The sequence below is a fragment of the Pipistrellus hanaki genome (assembly GCF_964339955.1).
Source record: "Pipistrellus hanaki genome assembly, chromosome: 14".
NCBI classification, from domain to species: domain Eukaryota; kingdom Metazoa; phylum Chordata; class Mammalia; order Chiroptera; family Vespertilionidae; genus Pipistrellus; species Pipistrellus hanaki.
In genome coordinates, this window is record NC_140516.1 from 27,400,128 (window position 1) to 27,415,429 (window position 15,302).

The 15,302-nt window shown below is 34.2% G+C and overlaps 1 protein-coding gene across 1 annotated transcript in view; it reads left to right on the top strand.

Moving 5' to 3' along the window:
* PCDH15 (protocadherin related 15) overlaps positions 1-15,302 on the top strand; it is a gene marked incomplete at its 3' end in the record, with an annotated part of 622,267 nt that overhangs the window by 354,050 nt on the left and 252,915 nt on the right. The window contains exons 12-15 of the mRNA XM_084903437.1: positions 4,185-4,391; positions 8,091-8,111; positions 11,716-11,850; positions 13,268-13,417. Coding sequence (XP_084759563.1) covers positions 4,185-4,391; positions 8,091-8,111; positions 11,716-11,850; positions 13,268-13,417 — 513 coding nt within the window. The remainder of the gene's footprint in view (positions 1-4,184; positions 4,392-8,090; positions 8,112-11,715; positions 11,851-13,267; positions 13,418-15,302) is intronic.

A 15,302-nucleotide genomic window follows, 5' to 3' on the forward strand; every position in this document is an offset into this window, starting at 1 on the left:
AATCCCACATATATGTCAAAGATATCATCAATAAAGAGTCTTTCTTGGTTACACGTGAGGTTTTGAAAAGAAGCAAGGAGTGCAGGTGACCTCCGGGTTCTTGGCTTGAGCAAGTGTGAAGGAATAGAGCTACTAGCAAGTGGGAAGACTGCGGAGCAGGTTTGTGAGGGGGAAGAGGAGAATTGCATTTTCACGGAGGTTCTATTTGAAATGTTCCTTCGATATCTAAGCAGAGATGCTATGTTCTCAGTTGAGGTTCAGAGGAGAGGTTCAGGCTGGAGGTATAAATGAAAGTCGTGTTACTAACATTTTTAAGGCCCTGAGAAGATAAGAAGAGAAGACTGCCAGAACCTGACTATAAGGATTGGGTAAGAAAGAGTAAAATCCACCACTTGAAAATGAAAAGAAAAACATAATAATGTAGAAAGAAAAGCAAGAGAAAATGTTGTCCTAAAAGCCTACTGAATCAAAGTTTATATGCAGGGCAAGTAAGATAATGTTTGGTAGTAAATGTTGCTTCAGCAATGTAGGAATCACCGTGTTCGAGTGGTGGTGGTGATAGCCCGACTGAAGTTGACTTAGGAAAAATTGTGGAGCAGGAGAATAGACAACATGAGATGAAAAATGTAGGCACATAGATGCACAATAAATAGAACTCTGGCTTTCTAGGGAAAAAGTGATTTCTTTCTTTTCTCCTAGAATTTACTTAAATATCTCGATCTGTCTCATTTCCTCCCACCCCAATTATTATATCTACTTGACAGACCTCATATTAGATATTGTGAAATTTAAGTTGCTTGCCAAGCCAGCAGGAAAAAAAAAGAAGTTATTCTGTCCTCTGGAGCTAAGAGATTATTATTATCACTTGTTGTTTTAATATTGAAAATGGAATGGTTTGTCACTTTCAATGTTTTCCCTCCACAGGAACCATGTAGTGTAATTTTTATTCTTCTGCTTGTTTGGCTTAAGTTTCACTTTGGTCTTATTTTACTGAAAATGGGACTCATGCCCAGAACTTCTCCAAACAAAAGCTGGCTTTTAAATCTATTTAATTTGTAACTGCAGGCTTTATAGACATAAATAATGTTATAGGATGAAATTATTTTTTTAAAATACCACCTCGCTTCATTTGACCTGCTTTTTTAAACTCACCTCACACACTTGTGGTTACAGCAGAACAAATTAACTTAGATTTTTTATGAATTCCTATTTACATTACATAGAAGAGGAGTATTGCATGAAAGATTTGATGCATGGAGCCATTAAAGAGCAACGTATAATGGTATTAACTTGTTTTAAGCGCCACATTTAAACTCTAATTCAATCTGGAGTATCTATGTGATTAATATTTTTCCTACCACTAATCTCGCCCATCGTCTTACATTTGGATATTCATTTATATTCTCTAAACTGGAGAAATGTGTGGAGAATCTCCCTGTTTAGGTGTCATGACTCAGGACACCTGTGTCTGGGCCTGTGCCTTTCACTTACAGATGGTGGGGCCTTGACCATAAAACCCACTGTTAGCTTCTCCATCATAACAACAGTGTGTTTTCACATTTAGAGAGGCAAAAGGGCATAGGGGTGAGTTAGGACTGTGGACATCTCATGAGCACTGCTGAAACACCTAACATAGGACAAATCATGTAAAAGGAAACCAAGAATATTAACAACAAACTAACATTAGGCCAGTGGTTGGCAAACTCATTAGTCAATAGAGCCAAATATCAACAGTACAACAATTGAAATTGCTTTTGAGAGCCAAATTTTTTAAACTTAAATTTCTTCTAATACCACTTCTTCAAAATAGACTCACCCAGGCCGTGGTATTTTATGGAAGAGCCACACTCAAGAGGCCAAAGAGCCACATGTGGCTCATGAGCCGCGGTTTGCTGACCACTGAGTTAGGGCAGTAACAAACAGAGCTTTCATTATGGTGGTTTTAAAAATAAGGGGAATTAGATTATTTTCATAGACCTAATTTGAATTTTTATTCCTGTTTTATTGACTTACTTGTACTCATCATGTAAATAATATATGGGTTTTTTTGTTATTGGTTTTGTTTTGGCTTCGCAGCTGGCAGTAAAAATTAACAACACATAAGCTGACTGTAAAAACAAAAACAAAACAAAAAACCATACTAGTATGAGCTGACTGTAAAAATATAAGCCTCTTTCATGTTATAGAACATTTTCTGCTTTCCCCTCACCATTCACACATTATGTTTGTGTGTGTTTATTGAGTGAAGGGGACGAGTGATAAATTCTGTTTTTTTCCATAGCAATATTCATATATCCAGGATATGAGATAATGGCTTGTAGACTAGAAACAAAATAAAGAGATAGAGAAAAAAAAAATGTCCTGTCCTGAAGGATCTGCATATGAACTGATCCTTTTTTAAGTAAACTAAGGTCATTGGCTTGGAACCTCATATGGACCGATAAATTTCATTTACTGTAAAAGGGGTGTTTTCTAGGCATAGACTCTCTCTCTTGTCCTATTAGCTGTGTTCAAAGGCCTGTTGTATGTCACAGAGGGCACTCCCAAAAGAGCTCCCATGCACACATTAATCACAACCACTGGATGTAGAAAGAGCATATCCATATGTATGTGGTCAGGAGCAATAGGGTTATGTGTGAAGAAGAATGAATGATTCTAGAAAAGACTACACATTATTTTGGTGTGGTTGTCCTTAGTGCAGATCTCATAAACTTTTTGTGCCATGGACCACTTGGCAATCTGCTGCCAAGTGAAAATTTAAATGAATAAACTATATAACCTTAAAATGGAAATCTAATATATTGAAATAAAGTTCTCAAAATACTACAAATCAAACAGTCATTTTTTTTTGCAATGCTTTATATCACACTATTTCACAAAGGGTTTAATAATTACCATAATTTCAAATTATTATATGCATAAATTTATATTGCTAAGTATATCTTCAATATATAATGTGAAGTGATAATGTTGTGATTTTTCTTGGTACAAAGTCACCAGAACTTTCAAACACCACTATGATTGTTACCTACCCTCTTGAGTGATGAAAAAGCTAAAATGCAATGAAAAGAAAGTGCAAAATTATCTTCTGGAGACCTTGCTCTTGGCTCTGGATTGGATAATCAAAGCTATCTATCTGTGCTACTTACAAACTTCTATGACCAAAATGTCACTATTTAACTTAGGAAAGCACTCCAGGATTTAATATAAAGGATAAAGGATTTAACATTTAAATTGAGTCGATTTCAAAATACAGCTATTGCTAAAATTGAGAAAACAGCAATAAAAGTTTATGAAAAATACTTTGAATCTATTTCAGTAAATTTGCATATTATTGAATTATTGCAATGATTTTTTCTAAAGTTTGAAGGCAATTGTAATGAAATCTTCCCTTAAAAAAAAAAACTTTGGATTGCTGTATAGTAATATACATTTTTTTAAAGAATAACAAAGGTTGGTATTTCCCACTCAAAACATGACTATATGGAGATTTCCTAGGAAAATTTATTTGAAATATAAATTGTCATCATTAAAAAAAAAAAACTAAACAGGAAAAAATACAATAAAATATATTTCTAATACATAAATATTAATTTAACTTGAATAACATTTCTAGTTAAATATAATTGAAATTCTACAGTTAAAATATTTTATTGAAGTTATCTCTGTTTCCTTTGTGATCCTTTTGAGAGCTCAAATAAGGCCTAAATATATTAATTTTATATAGAATTATGAATTATTTGGGGACTTAATCATTAGTGTGGAATGAGAAGACATGGAAGAGATAAAAATAAGTATCATACTTTGAGTAATGAATCATTTTTGTCTTATACTTAAATATTTCCTCAGCAATTTACTGAAATATCTTCACTTCTCAATTTTATGTCTAAGTGCATGTAAGTAGTGTTCTCCTAACACTATCTTGTGAGAAGCTGCAATAACTTATTGCAATGCTTATAGTTATTATTTTTTTAAAATATACACTGCTTTTGATGACAAAGGACCAAAAAATTGATGAAACCATTTCCTCATCTATGTTTTCTAAGTCCCTCTTACTTTCAAAGCATTTCTTCTTTCCATACTGATACCAGTTCAAAAGCGATTCCCCGTATATGATGTAAAAAGTGACACTCAGAAGGACCTTATAACTTAGAATTTTTAAACCTGTTTTTATTCTTTTCCAGGCTGAGCAGGACAATGGCCACCCGCTCCCTGCCTTTGCCAGTCTGCACATAGAAATACTGGATGAAAACAATCAGAGCCCGTATTTCACGATGCCCAGTTATCAAGGCTACATCCTAGAATCTGCCCCCGTGGGATCGACTATTTCTGACAGTGTAAATTTGACCACCCCTCTAAGAATTGTGGTTCTAGACAAGGACATAGAAGATGTAAGTTAAATATAAATGTTGCTCATTCTGTTAACATGTCTTTTGTTATACTTATGTCAATGGGGAATGTTATAAAAACCTGGTTATATGAGCTGTAGAATAGAGGGAAAATATAAATGAGAGTCTTATTATTGTCATTTAATTCTATATCAAAGATGAGTCAACAGGTATGTTTAATTCAGTAGCTGTTTTTTCTCAGTTTACAGATTTTCAGTAGAAGGAAGAAAATGAATGTTTCTTCAGTAGTTTGCTAAATTATCAGGGCACACCTATCTATTCATATGGGTTAAAACAGGTTGCATAATTGCTGTTAGAGAAAAATAATGGCATTATGCAATGAGCATGAAAACATCATGCTGACATGCATATAAGTACAACCAATGGACACAAAACTCTGGAGAGGGAGGGTATGTATGCGGGGGGGAGGGGGGGAGCAATGTTAAAATAATAATAATTTAATTAAAAAAATGTAAAAATAAAAAAAAATCATGCTGGCAGCCCTGGGATGGATTTGGGGGATTTCTCTGATAGTATGTTATTGTTATTTTTATTTTTTTTAAAGCATTTGAGGCAGCTGACTTACTTACACTTCCATCAGTAACTGTGATGCTAACTCCACGGCACTCATCATTGCCTTCTGTTTTTCTGTCACTGATACTAGCCACATAAGTGGGAAATGGTCCTGACTGGGTAGATCATAGTATTTTGCCTCTGTAGACAGAGTATTTGCTTTGAACGGTGGACAGGAAATCTATACCATGCCAGTCAGAGTCTTCCCAAAAAATGGAAGACTACAAAAAAAAAAAAAAAAAAAAAAAAAAAAGGCGAAGGAGAATCTGGAAGACTTAGCATTAAAGAAGTGTGAATGAGACCTAGCCTGTTTTGCTCAGTGGATAGAGCATCGGCCTGCGGACTCAAGGGTCCCAGGTTTGATTCAGGTCAAGGGCATGCACCTTGGTTGCAGGCACATCCCCAGTGGGGAGTGTGCAGAAGGCAGCTGATCATTGTTTCTCTCTCATTGGTATTTCTTACTCTCCATCCATCTCCATTCCTCTCTGTAAAGAACCAATAGTCCTAACTGGTTTGGCTCAGTGGATAGAGTGTTGGCCTACAGACTGAAGGTTCCCAGGTTTGATTCTGGTCAAGGGCATGTACCTTGGTTGTGGGCACATCCCCAGTAGGGTGTGTGCAGGAGGCAGCTGATCAATGTTTCTAGCTCTCTGTCCCTCTCCCTTCATCTCTGTAAAAGAAAAACAATAAAATATATTTTTTAAAAAGAATCAATAAAATATATATTAAAAAAAAAAAGAAGTACGCATGAACCTGAAGCCATTGGAGCCATGCTTGCTGACATCTCAGAGAAAAGCTGGATCCTGAGAAAGAATGTCGCCTGACAGAGTCCTATTGGGTTTCTGTTTTGTTTTGTTTTTTGTTTTGTTTTTAAGCTATCATTTCCCCAAAGCTATACTAAGCCTAAAGATTTTTCTTTGATTCTGTGACTGCTACAGCATTTTCCAGTGTATCTTTTTTTTTTTAAAGACATATTGTACATTTTATTTGTCACTAAAAACTCAAAAAATTCCTCTCCAGTTGTGTTGTCCCATAGAACTTTTGTGATGATGAAAATGTTCTATGGCTACCCTACTGGACAGGACAGGTCTTAATTTTCCCTGAAATCTCATTACATGGAGCTTTTTATCAGTTTAGTAAAAAAGAGGACCCTTTCAGATTTATTTTCTCCTAGAAAAAAAAAAAATGTTAACATTGTGTTCTAAGGGACATTATAAAGAAAAGCAAGGTGTGGCTGAGGTGTGGTGGGGGAAACTCATGGGTCGAAAACCTTTAGAAAACAGCACCTAGAATTCTGCTGGATTTAATGCCCCTTATGCTCTTAACTCCTCTGAGCTGTTTCCAAAGGGTGGGGCAGCATGTTGTGGTCCTTAGGAGTTTGGATTCTCAAGTTAGTCAGCCCTGGGTCTGATTTCTGGTTTTACCATAATAGCTGTGTGATACTGAGAGACTTATGATCACCAATTCCCCCATTTTATCCAATCACCAAAAGGTATATGGTTGCAATCACTGCTTCTTGGCCTGTTCCTTCATTTGGGGCTGGTGGGGGTGGGCTTGGAGAGAAAATTTTCCTTATATGCTTCCATGCATAGGGACAGTAGCATGATTAAAGGTTGTTTAAAAGTGTCAAGTAATTAAATAATGTGTATCTGGCCACTTGTTTATTTAAGCCCATCTTTTATCTAAAATCGCCTACAGTGAATACTTGTGTGCCCAGAGAGTAAGCAAGTATATCTAATCCCAAAGTGACAAAGATTTTTAAAATATCCTATATAGTTTCTTTATATTTATAATTCAAATAAGCTTATAGGATGAGTATATCTAATATTTACATCAAAATTTCTAATTATGTAGGATTAATTGTTTCACAATATGGCCCATTCCTTGGTTGGGCAACTAATTCTTAGAAAGCTCTTTATTTAGAGTTAAAACCCGCTTCTTTGTAACTCATCCATTATCCCTTATCTCTTCCATTTGTCAGCACACAGAATAAATCCACAAAATGGTCATTAATGTGTTTGAAGACGTATGCCCTTCTGAATCATTTCTTTTTCCAGGTCAAACAGTCTCTAAATCTTAAAATAAAATACAGTCAGTATGAGATTAAAGATATCAATTAACAAAATGAAACTTCCAGGCGTTTGTCACTCATAGGCAAGAATTTATCTATGGTAAAATCTTGCTGATTTTAAGTCGGAATTAGTAAAATTAATCAAAATAGGGATAAAGTTTAAGGATATAGACAGAGACAGTTCACCTCTTAGAGGTGTCAGCATTGGAAATGGAGAGTAAGCACCAGGCATGAAAAGTCCTCACAGCAGGAGTCTGCTCTCCTAAATTATTCAAGAGCAGCCATGCCTAAAGGCAAATGCCAAGCACAGACTTGGATTTATTTATCCAAAAATTAAGCTGTGCTCCTTTCTTCAAATGTGTGGAAAGACACAGATTTAAGAAATAGTAACAGAGATTGATAAATTGAGTTATTCACTGCATATATATATTTTGAGTCAGAAGGGTCACCGTGAAAATGAAAAAAAAAGTGAACAAAATGTTTTTTACTAATACTTCTTTTCTACAGATATTAGACATATAAACATGTACAGATCTAAGAATCATAATTAAATATTTTAAGTATTCTTGACACTTTTAAAACAGTCTAGAATATAGGTATAATGATAATACACAAGATTTTTAAGTCATGTCTGAGACCACCAAGTTTCCAGTGGCAGAACCATTGAAAGTTGATTATTTAATTTTGGTTATAAAAAAATAACGGGGAATAGTAATAAAAAGAGGTTACCCTTGTAGATTCACTTATAATTCCATTTCAATTCACCTCCCTATTTATAGTGTTATTTCAAAATAAACGTATCTTTGAAATCTAATACACCACAGTGTTAAAGATATAATGTACTTATATTTTAAAAATATTACTGTTATCATGTATGTTATATCGTGGGGGTTTTCCAGAACTAAGGAATAAAATATTCCTTGGAAAAACTTGTTATTTAAATGTACTAACTAGAAAAGGTGATTTATTTGTTTTTTTGTTTTATTAGTATACCCCTGTATCTCTGTTTGTGGTCATTTATATTTACATTTTCTATTTCATATTTAATTTGCACATAGGTTCCACCTGGTGGAGTTCCTGTAGGTACTAGGTGTTGATTTTGTGTTTGTTCTTTTGTTAATTGCTGTGGTTTGATTCTTGTTCTTTTTCTGCTCAGTTAAAACAAGTAGGTAACTACTTGTTATCACCTACAAAAATGTCTATAACTATTTTAAATATATATGCATATAGGTTTAAATTTAGTATGTTTACATTATATTATGGTACTAGGAAATTGTGTAGAATCCAAATTGCAAGAGACTTAAAGATTGTTTAATTATTAAATGATCTTTTAGTCCATGACAAACCTTGATAATTCATCACTGCATTCTTTCTGAAATGTTGTAAGGTTGGGGTCAAACCCTTTTCAACAAGGAACTTCAGAAAATTACTACCAACTGATTCGAATTGGCAGATGAGATAAAATTGTTTTCATTTTTGTATATTATCCTTTGTAACTTATGTGTGTATATAAGTATGCATGTGTATATACATATATATGTTTCTGTGTTGCATGTGCATATATATGAGGATGCATATGATCTTGTGTGTGTATGGGATATATTTTGGTGCCCATTGATTTCAAATGCGATGGTCTTTCCATATTTGAACATATATCTTCTACTCTATATGACTAAATTTAAAATTTTCTACACTCATATCTTTGTTTATAATTCCAATATAGATATGTTTACTTTTTTATTTATATTTTTTGGCTGTGAGGTAATATGAGATTTTTTATTCTCCAGAAAATAATACACAAATGACTGAAATAATATATTATACTTTTAGTGTATATTGAATGTATACTTTTAGAGTAAAATAGTATTATCTTATGTCATGGGGAAGAAGAACATTTATTAGCCTTCTGTGCACATACTGAGTTAGACAAATTAATATTTATTTTAAATAAATTAATAGACACAGGACTGCATAAAATTCACTGGCCCCATCAGAATATTAAGCCAGAGCATTATCTGTGGATTTACACTCATAACATGTGGATTTACACTTAAACTAGCATTACCTTTACAAATAAATCTAAAATATTAAATTTGAGTGATAATTGGATGAACATTTCCCAATCTGCCTTCTTCTTAAGTTTTGTACTTAAAGAAATGCAGAGATACTAACCAATGCCATCTATGTACGCAATGTATAGATACAAAAAAGTTACTATTTTAAATATTTATAAAAATCAAAAGCTATATTTTAATCAGAGATGAACTCTGCAGAATAGATTATTGTATACTAACTATACCTTGTACAATACTTCTCTACATAAAACCAGTAAGCTGCAGTTCTGAGAGATGCTATGTTAGTCTCAAGCTAGTTATTATAAAATGATCCAAGAAATGGAGACAATTAAATTATCAAAGTCTTTAACGTTTCTGGTTATCAATTATGAGAGAGTCTGTTTATGAAGTCCTGTTGTTTATTTCATCTTCAAATGGGAAGCATTTGACAAAGAAACGCTGTGGCTTTCATAAAATCGGTGCAATGCGCGGTCTTACTTTCACACACCATGTTGCACTCGTCTTATACATATACAATGGTTCACAACTCAACACTCATTGCAGTATTGCCTTAGCATAATATCTCACATTTAAAAATGCTTAAAATGCGGGGTGAGTATTTGAATTAATGTATCTAACAAATTTACTAACAAAAGCTACAGTGGATGGATGAAAATTCATTGAGAAAGGATTAGTCATAAAGGAGAGAGTGACTGAGGATTTAAAAAAGGGAAAGGAATGAGTATTTGGTAAGCAAGTCCTATAGTAATACGTGCTCTGTCCTCACTGTGTTCATGGACACATTGTTTCTACGTGCAGAGACAGAAAAAAAACAAAAACAAAACACACACACTGTTAATTTGAAAACCTTGTAATTACATAAAATTAAGAATAAACTAAGAATCAGCACTAAAGAATATGGCACTCATGCTTATTTAATTTCTATTAATTGAAACTGCATGCTAATAGTTTTGATTTTTAAAATATAATTTAATGTTATGATTGATTAAAGTATAACACAATAAGAATCCTCAAAATATAAATCAAATATGTTTATTTGTAAATAAATTGTAATTTCATTGTCTAAATAAAATTTTGTTGGCTGACCTATTTGATTAATTAAAATACCCCACTTTCAGTCCATGCTGTGCTATTTGAGTCGTGACATTGAAATAAAAACAAGGAAGTGCTTATGTGAAAGTATCAGTGTGAATTTTCTTGACTTTTTACATCTCTTAACAACTTATTATTTTATAACTAGACCAATGGAAATTTTCTGTAGTATTAATTTATTTTATTCTAGAATAAATGTAGCATCCAGACCCTATATCAAAATCATTAACAAAGAAGCTACCATGATATATCTAAGTAACAGCTTGTTATGAGATATTATGAATATACAGTTTGTATCAGATTCAAATAAAACCATTCATTTCCAAGTTATTTGAAATAAATACATATTAAATTTAAGATATATAAAATATATTGTGGATTAAATTATGCACACTTTTTAATGTGCATTGTGCATTTCAACTACTCATTTCTACATAGAATTTTTTTTAATGTGAGTCCTATTTTTTTTTAAATTAACATGTATTTAATGATTCCAAGCTCTCTACTGTGCCCTCAGCCCTTGATACCAGATTTAGAAAAGCAATCTATATTAAATTAGATTTCACATTATACTATGCATAAAATTTTAAAAGTTGCCATACTCTTACCTTCCTGCATCATCATTTTTTGCTGTTTTTATAGCCTTCTTGATAAGCCCACTCTCACAGTAGTCCCCTTGCACCTGCCACCTGCCCTCCTGTTCCACTATGCAGACACCAATCCCAACCTCCTACTCCACATCTCTGTTCTTGCTCTGCACTGCAGACCTTGATGCCTTGCATATCTGGGATGGCAATCAGATTGTGAAGGATTTCCAGTTCTTACTGGTAGTTAATGATCTTCCTTTTGAACTTTTGCAATCACTTCCTCTTTATGTAGTTATTTTTTCCTAGACTTTTTTTTATCAGACACATGCTGTAAATCCATACATTTTCAATCTAATCATCTGGAATATGTTAATTACAATAGGCATGTTTCCCCTCAGAGAATCCTTGCAGCATTAAATAGAACAAGTATGATATTTATAGATAATAAATTATACATAACTAATTTTATTTTACATTAAATATAGGAACAGTATAATAATATGCATATGTGCATATGTACAGCTAAAACACAGCTCCATTTCCCTTTTTTTGCATTTCTTTGTTTTTTGGGGGGTTTTTTTGGTTTTTTTTAGCCCACTGAAGTTCTGGAAATTATTAACACTAAGTAAGAAATAAGACTATATTCAATTGGATTGTTTTCTACTTTATCCTCCTTTTTACAATTTGTCTTTTTATTCACATTAATTTTACTAGTACTTATTACTTTGTTTTCTACAAAATCATTGTCATTTGGACTTTTTGCCTTAATGATGGGTAGATATTAAGTTAAATCTCTTTTTTCTTTTTTCTTTAGAAATCCTCAAAAAGGTTATGCTTATTTTGTAATAAACTTGAAAAATTATATTCCAGGTAATCATAGCTGTATCAATTGGTCAATAATTTAAATATCGGCCTTTTTTTCCCCAAAGACGAAAGATCCAGAGGTTCACCTTTTCCTGAATGACTACACCTCAGTGTTCACCATCACACCCACTGGCATCACCCGCTTCCTCACCTTACTGCAGCCCGTGGACAGGGAAGAACAGGACACCTACATCTTCTCGGTAAAGAGACTATTGTATAGATGCATATGTAACAGAACGCAATGTCTGTGTAAAGCTGAAAAGTCCGTTACCTGAGAGAAAAATCTAGAATGTCTTTAAGTAAAGCAATAGGGGATATCATACTTCACATGGACATTTCTTTCAGTTTATAAGTTTATTTAGCTTAGATGACCATGCTTTCCAAACATTTTTAATTTTTTAGATGAAAAAAAAATATATATGGGCATTTCCTTCATTGTACTCTCAGGATTGACTTCAATTGAGATATTATAAACCAGAATCCAGTAAGGAATTCTTCCCTAAACTTTATTGTGTGGCTGTTATTTTTTGCTCTTGCATGTTTAATTTTGCCATAGGGGTAGGCCTGTAGATCTCAACTGGAGATAATCCTTGCACCTCCCTCCCCATCGCACTGCCTCCTTTCCTTCTGAGAACATCTAGACATGTCCGGAGACATTTCTGGTTGTCACTATTGTGAGTGGGTGTTGTTGGCATCTGGTGGGTAAGAAAGAATGCTGCCATTTCACAAGTCACGTGACAGCATCTCCAACCCCCCAAGAAAGAATTATCTGACTCAAAATAACAGTACCACTGAGATGGAGAAATCGTAGGTTAGGTTTATCCAGAAAAGGAAAACTTATTAAAGCTGTGCATCCAAATTTTTTAACTAGATTTTGTTAAGCTGCCAGAGGAAAATGATCTGATAGAAAAGTACTGGTTTGAGGACTTTTAGAGTTCTTTCTGGAGAAGTGGATACAGCAGAAGAACTTAAACTAGAGCTTCCAGAAAACCCAAACTAACAGTGAAAACTTTGATACAGAATGGATTTCAGAAGTCATCCAGAACAAGGACCACAGTGTTGAAGCACTATTTTTTTTTTATCACACCTTCTTAAAGTGTTAATTATGTAATTAAGATATTACTATTAACTAATGTCAGTGTGCCTTCAAAAGTTGCCATTTTATGTAGAGATTCTGCAAATCTAAGGCACCTACTTTCTTGACTTATAATCAGCATTTTAGCTTTAAAAGCAACTGTTGAATTGTATACAAAATATGTAAAAATGGAGAATATTTTCTGATCAATATCATCAAAATTAAATAGTAGTTAACTCCTACGAATCAGCCATGTTATTGGCCCACTTCAAGCCTCTGCAGCATTTTACATATTGGCTTATTTAAAAGGAGTTTGGCATTGAATACATTGAAATTCAAATAGGATCTTCTATAATTGCTTCTGAGCACATTAAAATGTTTTAATTATATGTACTATTATAGCTTTAGTTCTTTTATTGACAAAACGTATTAGTGTCCTTTTAAATGTGTAAATTACATATAGAACACTTTATAAGAATGAATTCTGAACTGCTTATGTTTGTTCGACATCTCTATTAATTGTATTTTTTTCTACCCCAAAGATGACGGCATTTGATGGTGTGCAAGAAAGCCAGCCAGTTGTTGTCAATATCCGGGTGCTGGATGCAAATGATAACACTCCAACCTTCCCTGAAGTATCCTATAATGTCTACGTTTATACAGACATGAGCCCTGGGGATAGTGTCATACAGGTAACTACCCATATAATTTGAAGATATATGTCAAGTAGTTATGTTCATGGGCATATTAACCAACGTAACCCAATAAATTCACTCAAGAAGGGTTATTTGAATATGCCAAAGAGATGCCATACAGTGCTGCTTTTCCAGAAAAGGTGAAAGTTCTTGAGTTAGTAAGGAAAGAAAAAAAAATTCACTCTCAGATAGCTTGAAGTCTATATAGGAATGAATCTTCTAGCTGTGAGCTTGTGAAGAAAGAAAAAGAAATCCTCACTAGTTTTATTGCCACACCTCAAACTTCAAAAGTTATGGACCCAGGGTGTGATAAGTACTTAGTGGGGATGAAAAAAAGCATAAAATTGTGGCTGGTAGACATGAAAAGAAAACATTTTTTTCGATTAATGGCAACATGCTGAGCCAGAAAGCCTTGAGCCTACCCAAGGACTTCAGCAAGAAATGATACATTTCCTGCCAGGAAGTGATGGTTACTTAGAATGACTTTGGACTGAAAACAATATAAAACTGACTGGGAGGCTGTGTCTGAAGATAAAGAAGCTGCTGCCACCTTTCCAGTAGAGTTGAGGAAGTTGATTCGAGTTTCATATTCTCTGAGGTTTCAGGCATCTGCTGGGGTTCTTAAAACATTCATTACAGATAAAGGGGGGCTAGTGTATTTCTAGTCATTAATTGACTCATAGAAATACATTTCTCTTTATTGAGGCACTCCCTCATAGGAAGTAAAATTGTAGTTTACACAGATAAAGAAAGAACAATTATTGTCATGTTCTTAATTTAATCAGACCTGATTTTCTCGTGCTTCCTATATAATAAAACCCTAATATGCAAATTGACCAAACTGTGGAACAAAAGGCAGAACTACCAGCCACTATGACACATACCACCAGGGGGCAGATGCTCAATGCAGGAGCTGCTGCGCCCGCGTGCCCCTCCCTTCCCCCCACAGGGAGGGCACCAATCAGCCAGAAGCCAAGCTCATGGTTGGTGGATGCAGTGGCAGTGGCAGGAGCCTCTCCCGCCTCTGCTGCAGGCTGGCTGGCAGTAGGAGTACAGGGTCCCAGATTACAAGAGCCCCAGACTGCAGGAAGGATGTCTGACTGCTGGCTTAGCACTGATCCCCTGTTTTAGGCTTAGGGAATTGGACCTAAGCCAGCAAGTGGACATCGCCTGAGCAGTCCTGGACTGCGAGAGGGTTCAGGCCTGGCTGAGGGACCTCTGTCTCCAGTAAATGAATTTTGGGCCACCCGTCTCTGTAATAACATACGTAGTTAGAAATAAAAGTAAGTTTACTCAGATAAACTGCCAGTGGGGAACTGGATAAGAAAACAATAGCAATTATGTGGTAGAAATGTATCGAAAAAAGTTTGCTTTAGTGAATCAAAAGCTTATTTCTGGCATTTGCAGTCTACAAAAGTTAATTTCCCTTTTGTATTACTTTATAAAACAATCTTGCCTTAAAAGATGACTTTATATATTTTCCTGAAGTGTACAGATTATGAAGACAGATTGTTGTTTGTGTTAATATACTTCTGATTTTTTTTCAAATTTCATGTCAAGAAATGAAGATTTATAATTAGTATTTTAATGCTATTTCTGATACATTGTAAATGAGTGAGATAGCCATAAAAACAAGTTTTCTCATTGAGAGAGAAAAAAAACATAAAACTAACTAAAATGATGCAGAACTGTTATGTGCAAATGCCTTTTAAAGAGTCACAAACTAGGCTCCTGGGGTCCCCCTACTCCTAACCCATCATCCACTCTGCCTTTCCCCGTTAACCCAATAGAAGATCATTTAGTTTACTAGTTGGTTAGTAATATGATGTCAAAAAAAGTAAAATTCAGAAATAAAGGTAACAGAATTCTCTAGCAAAGAGAG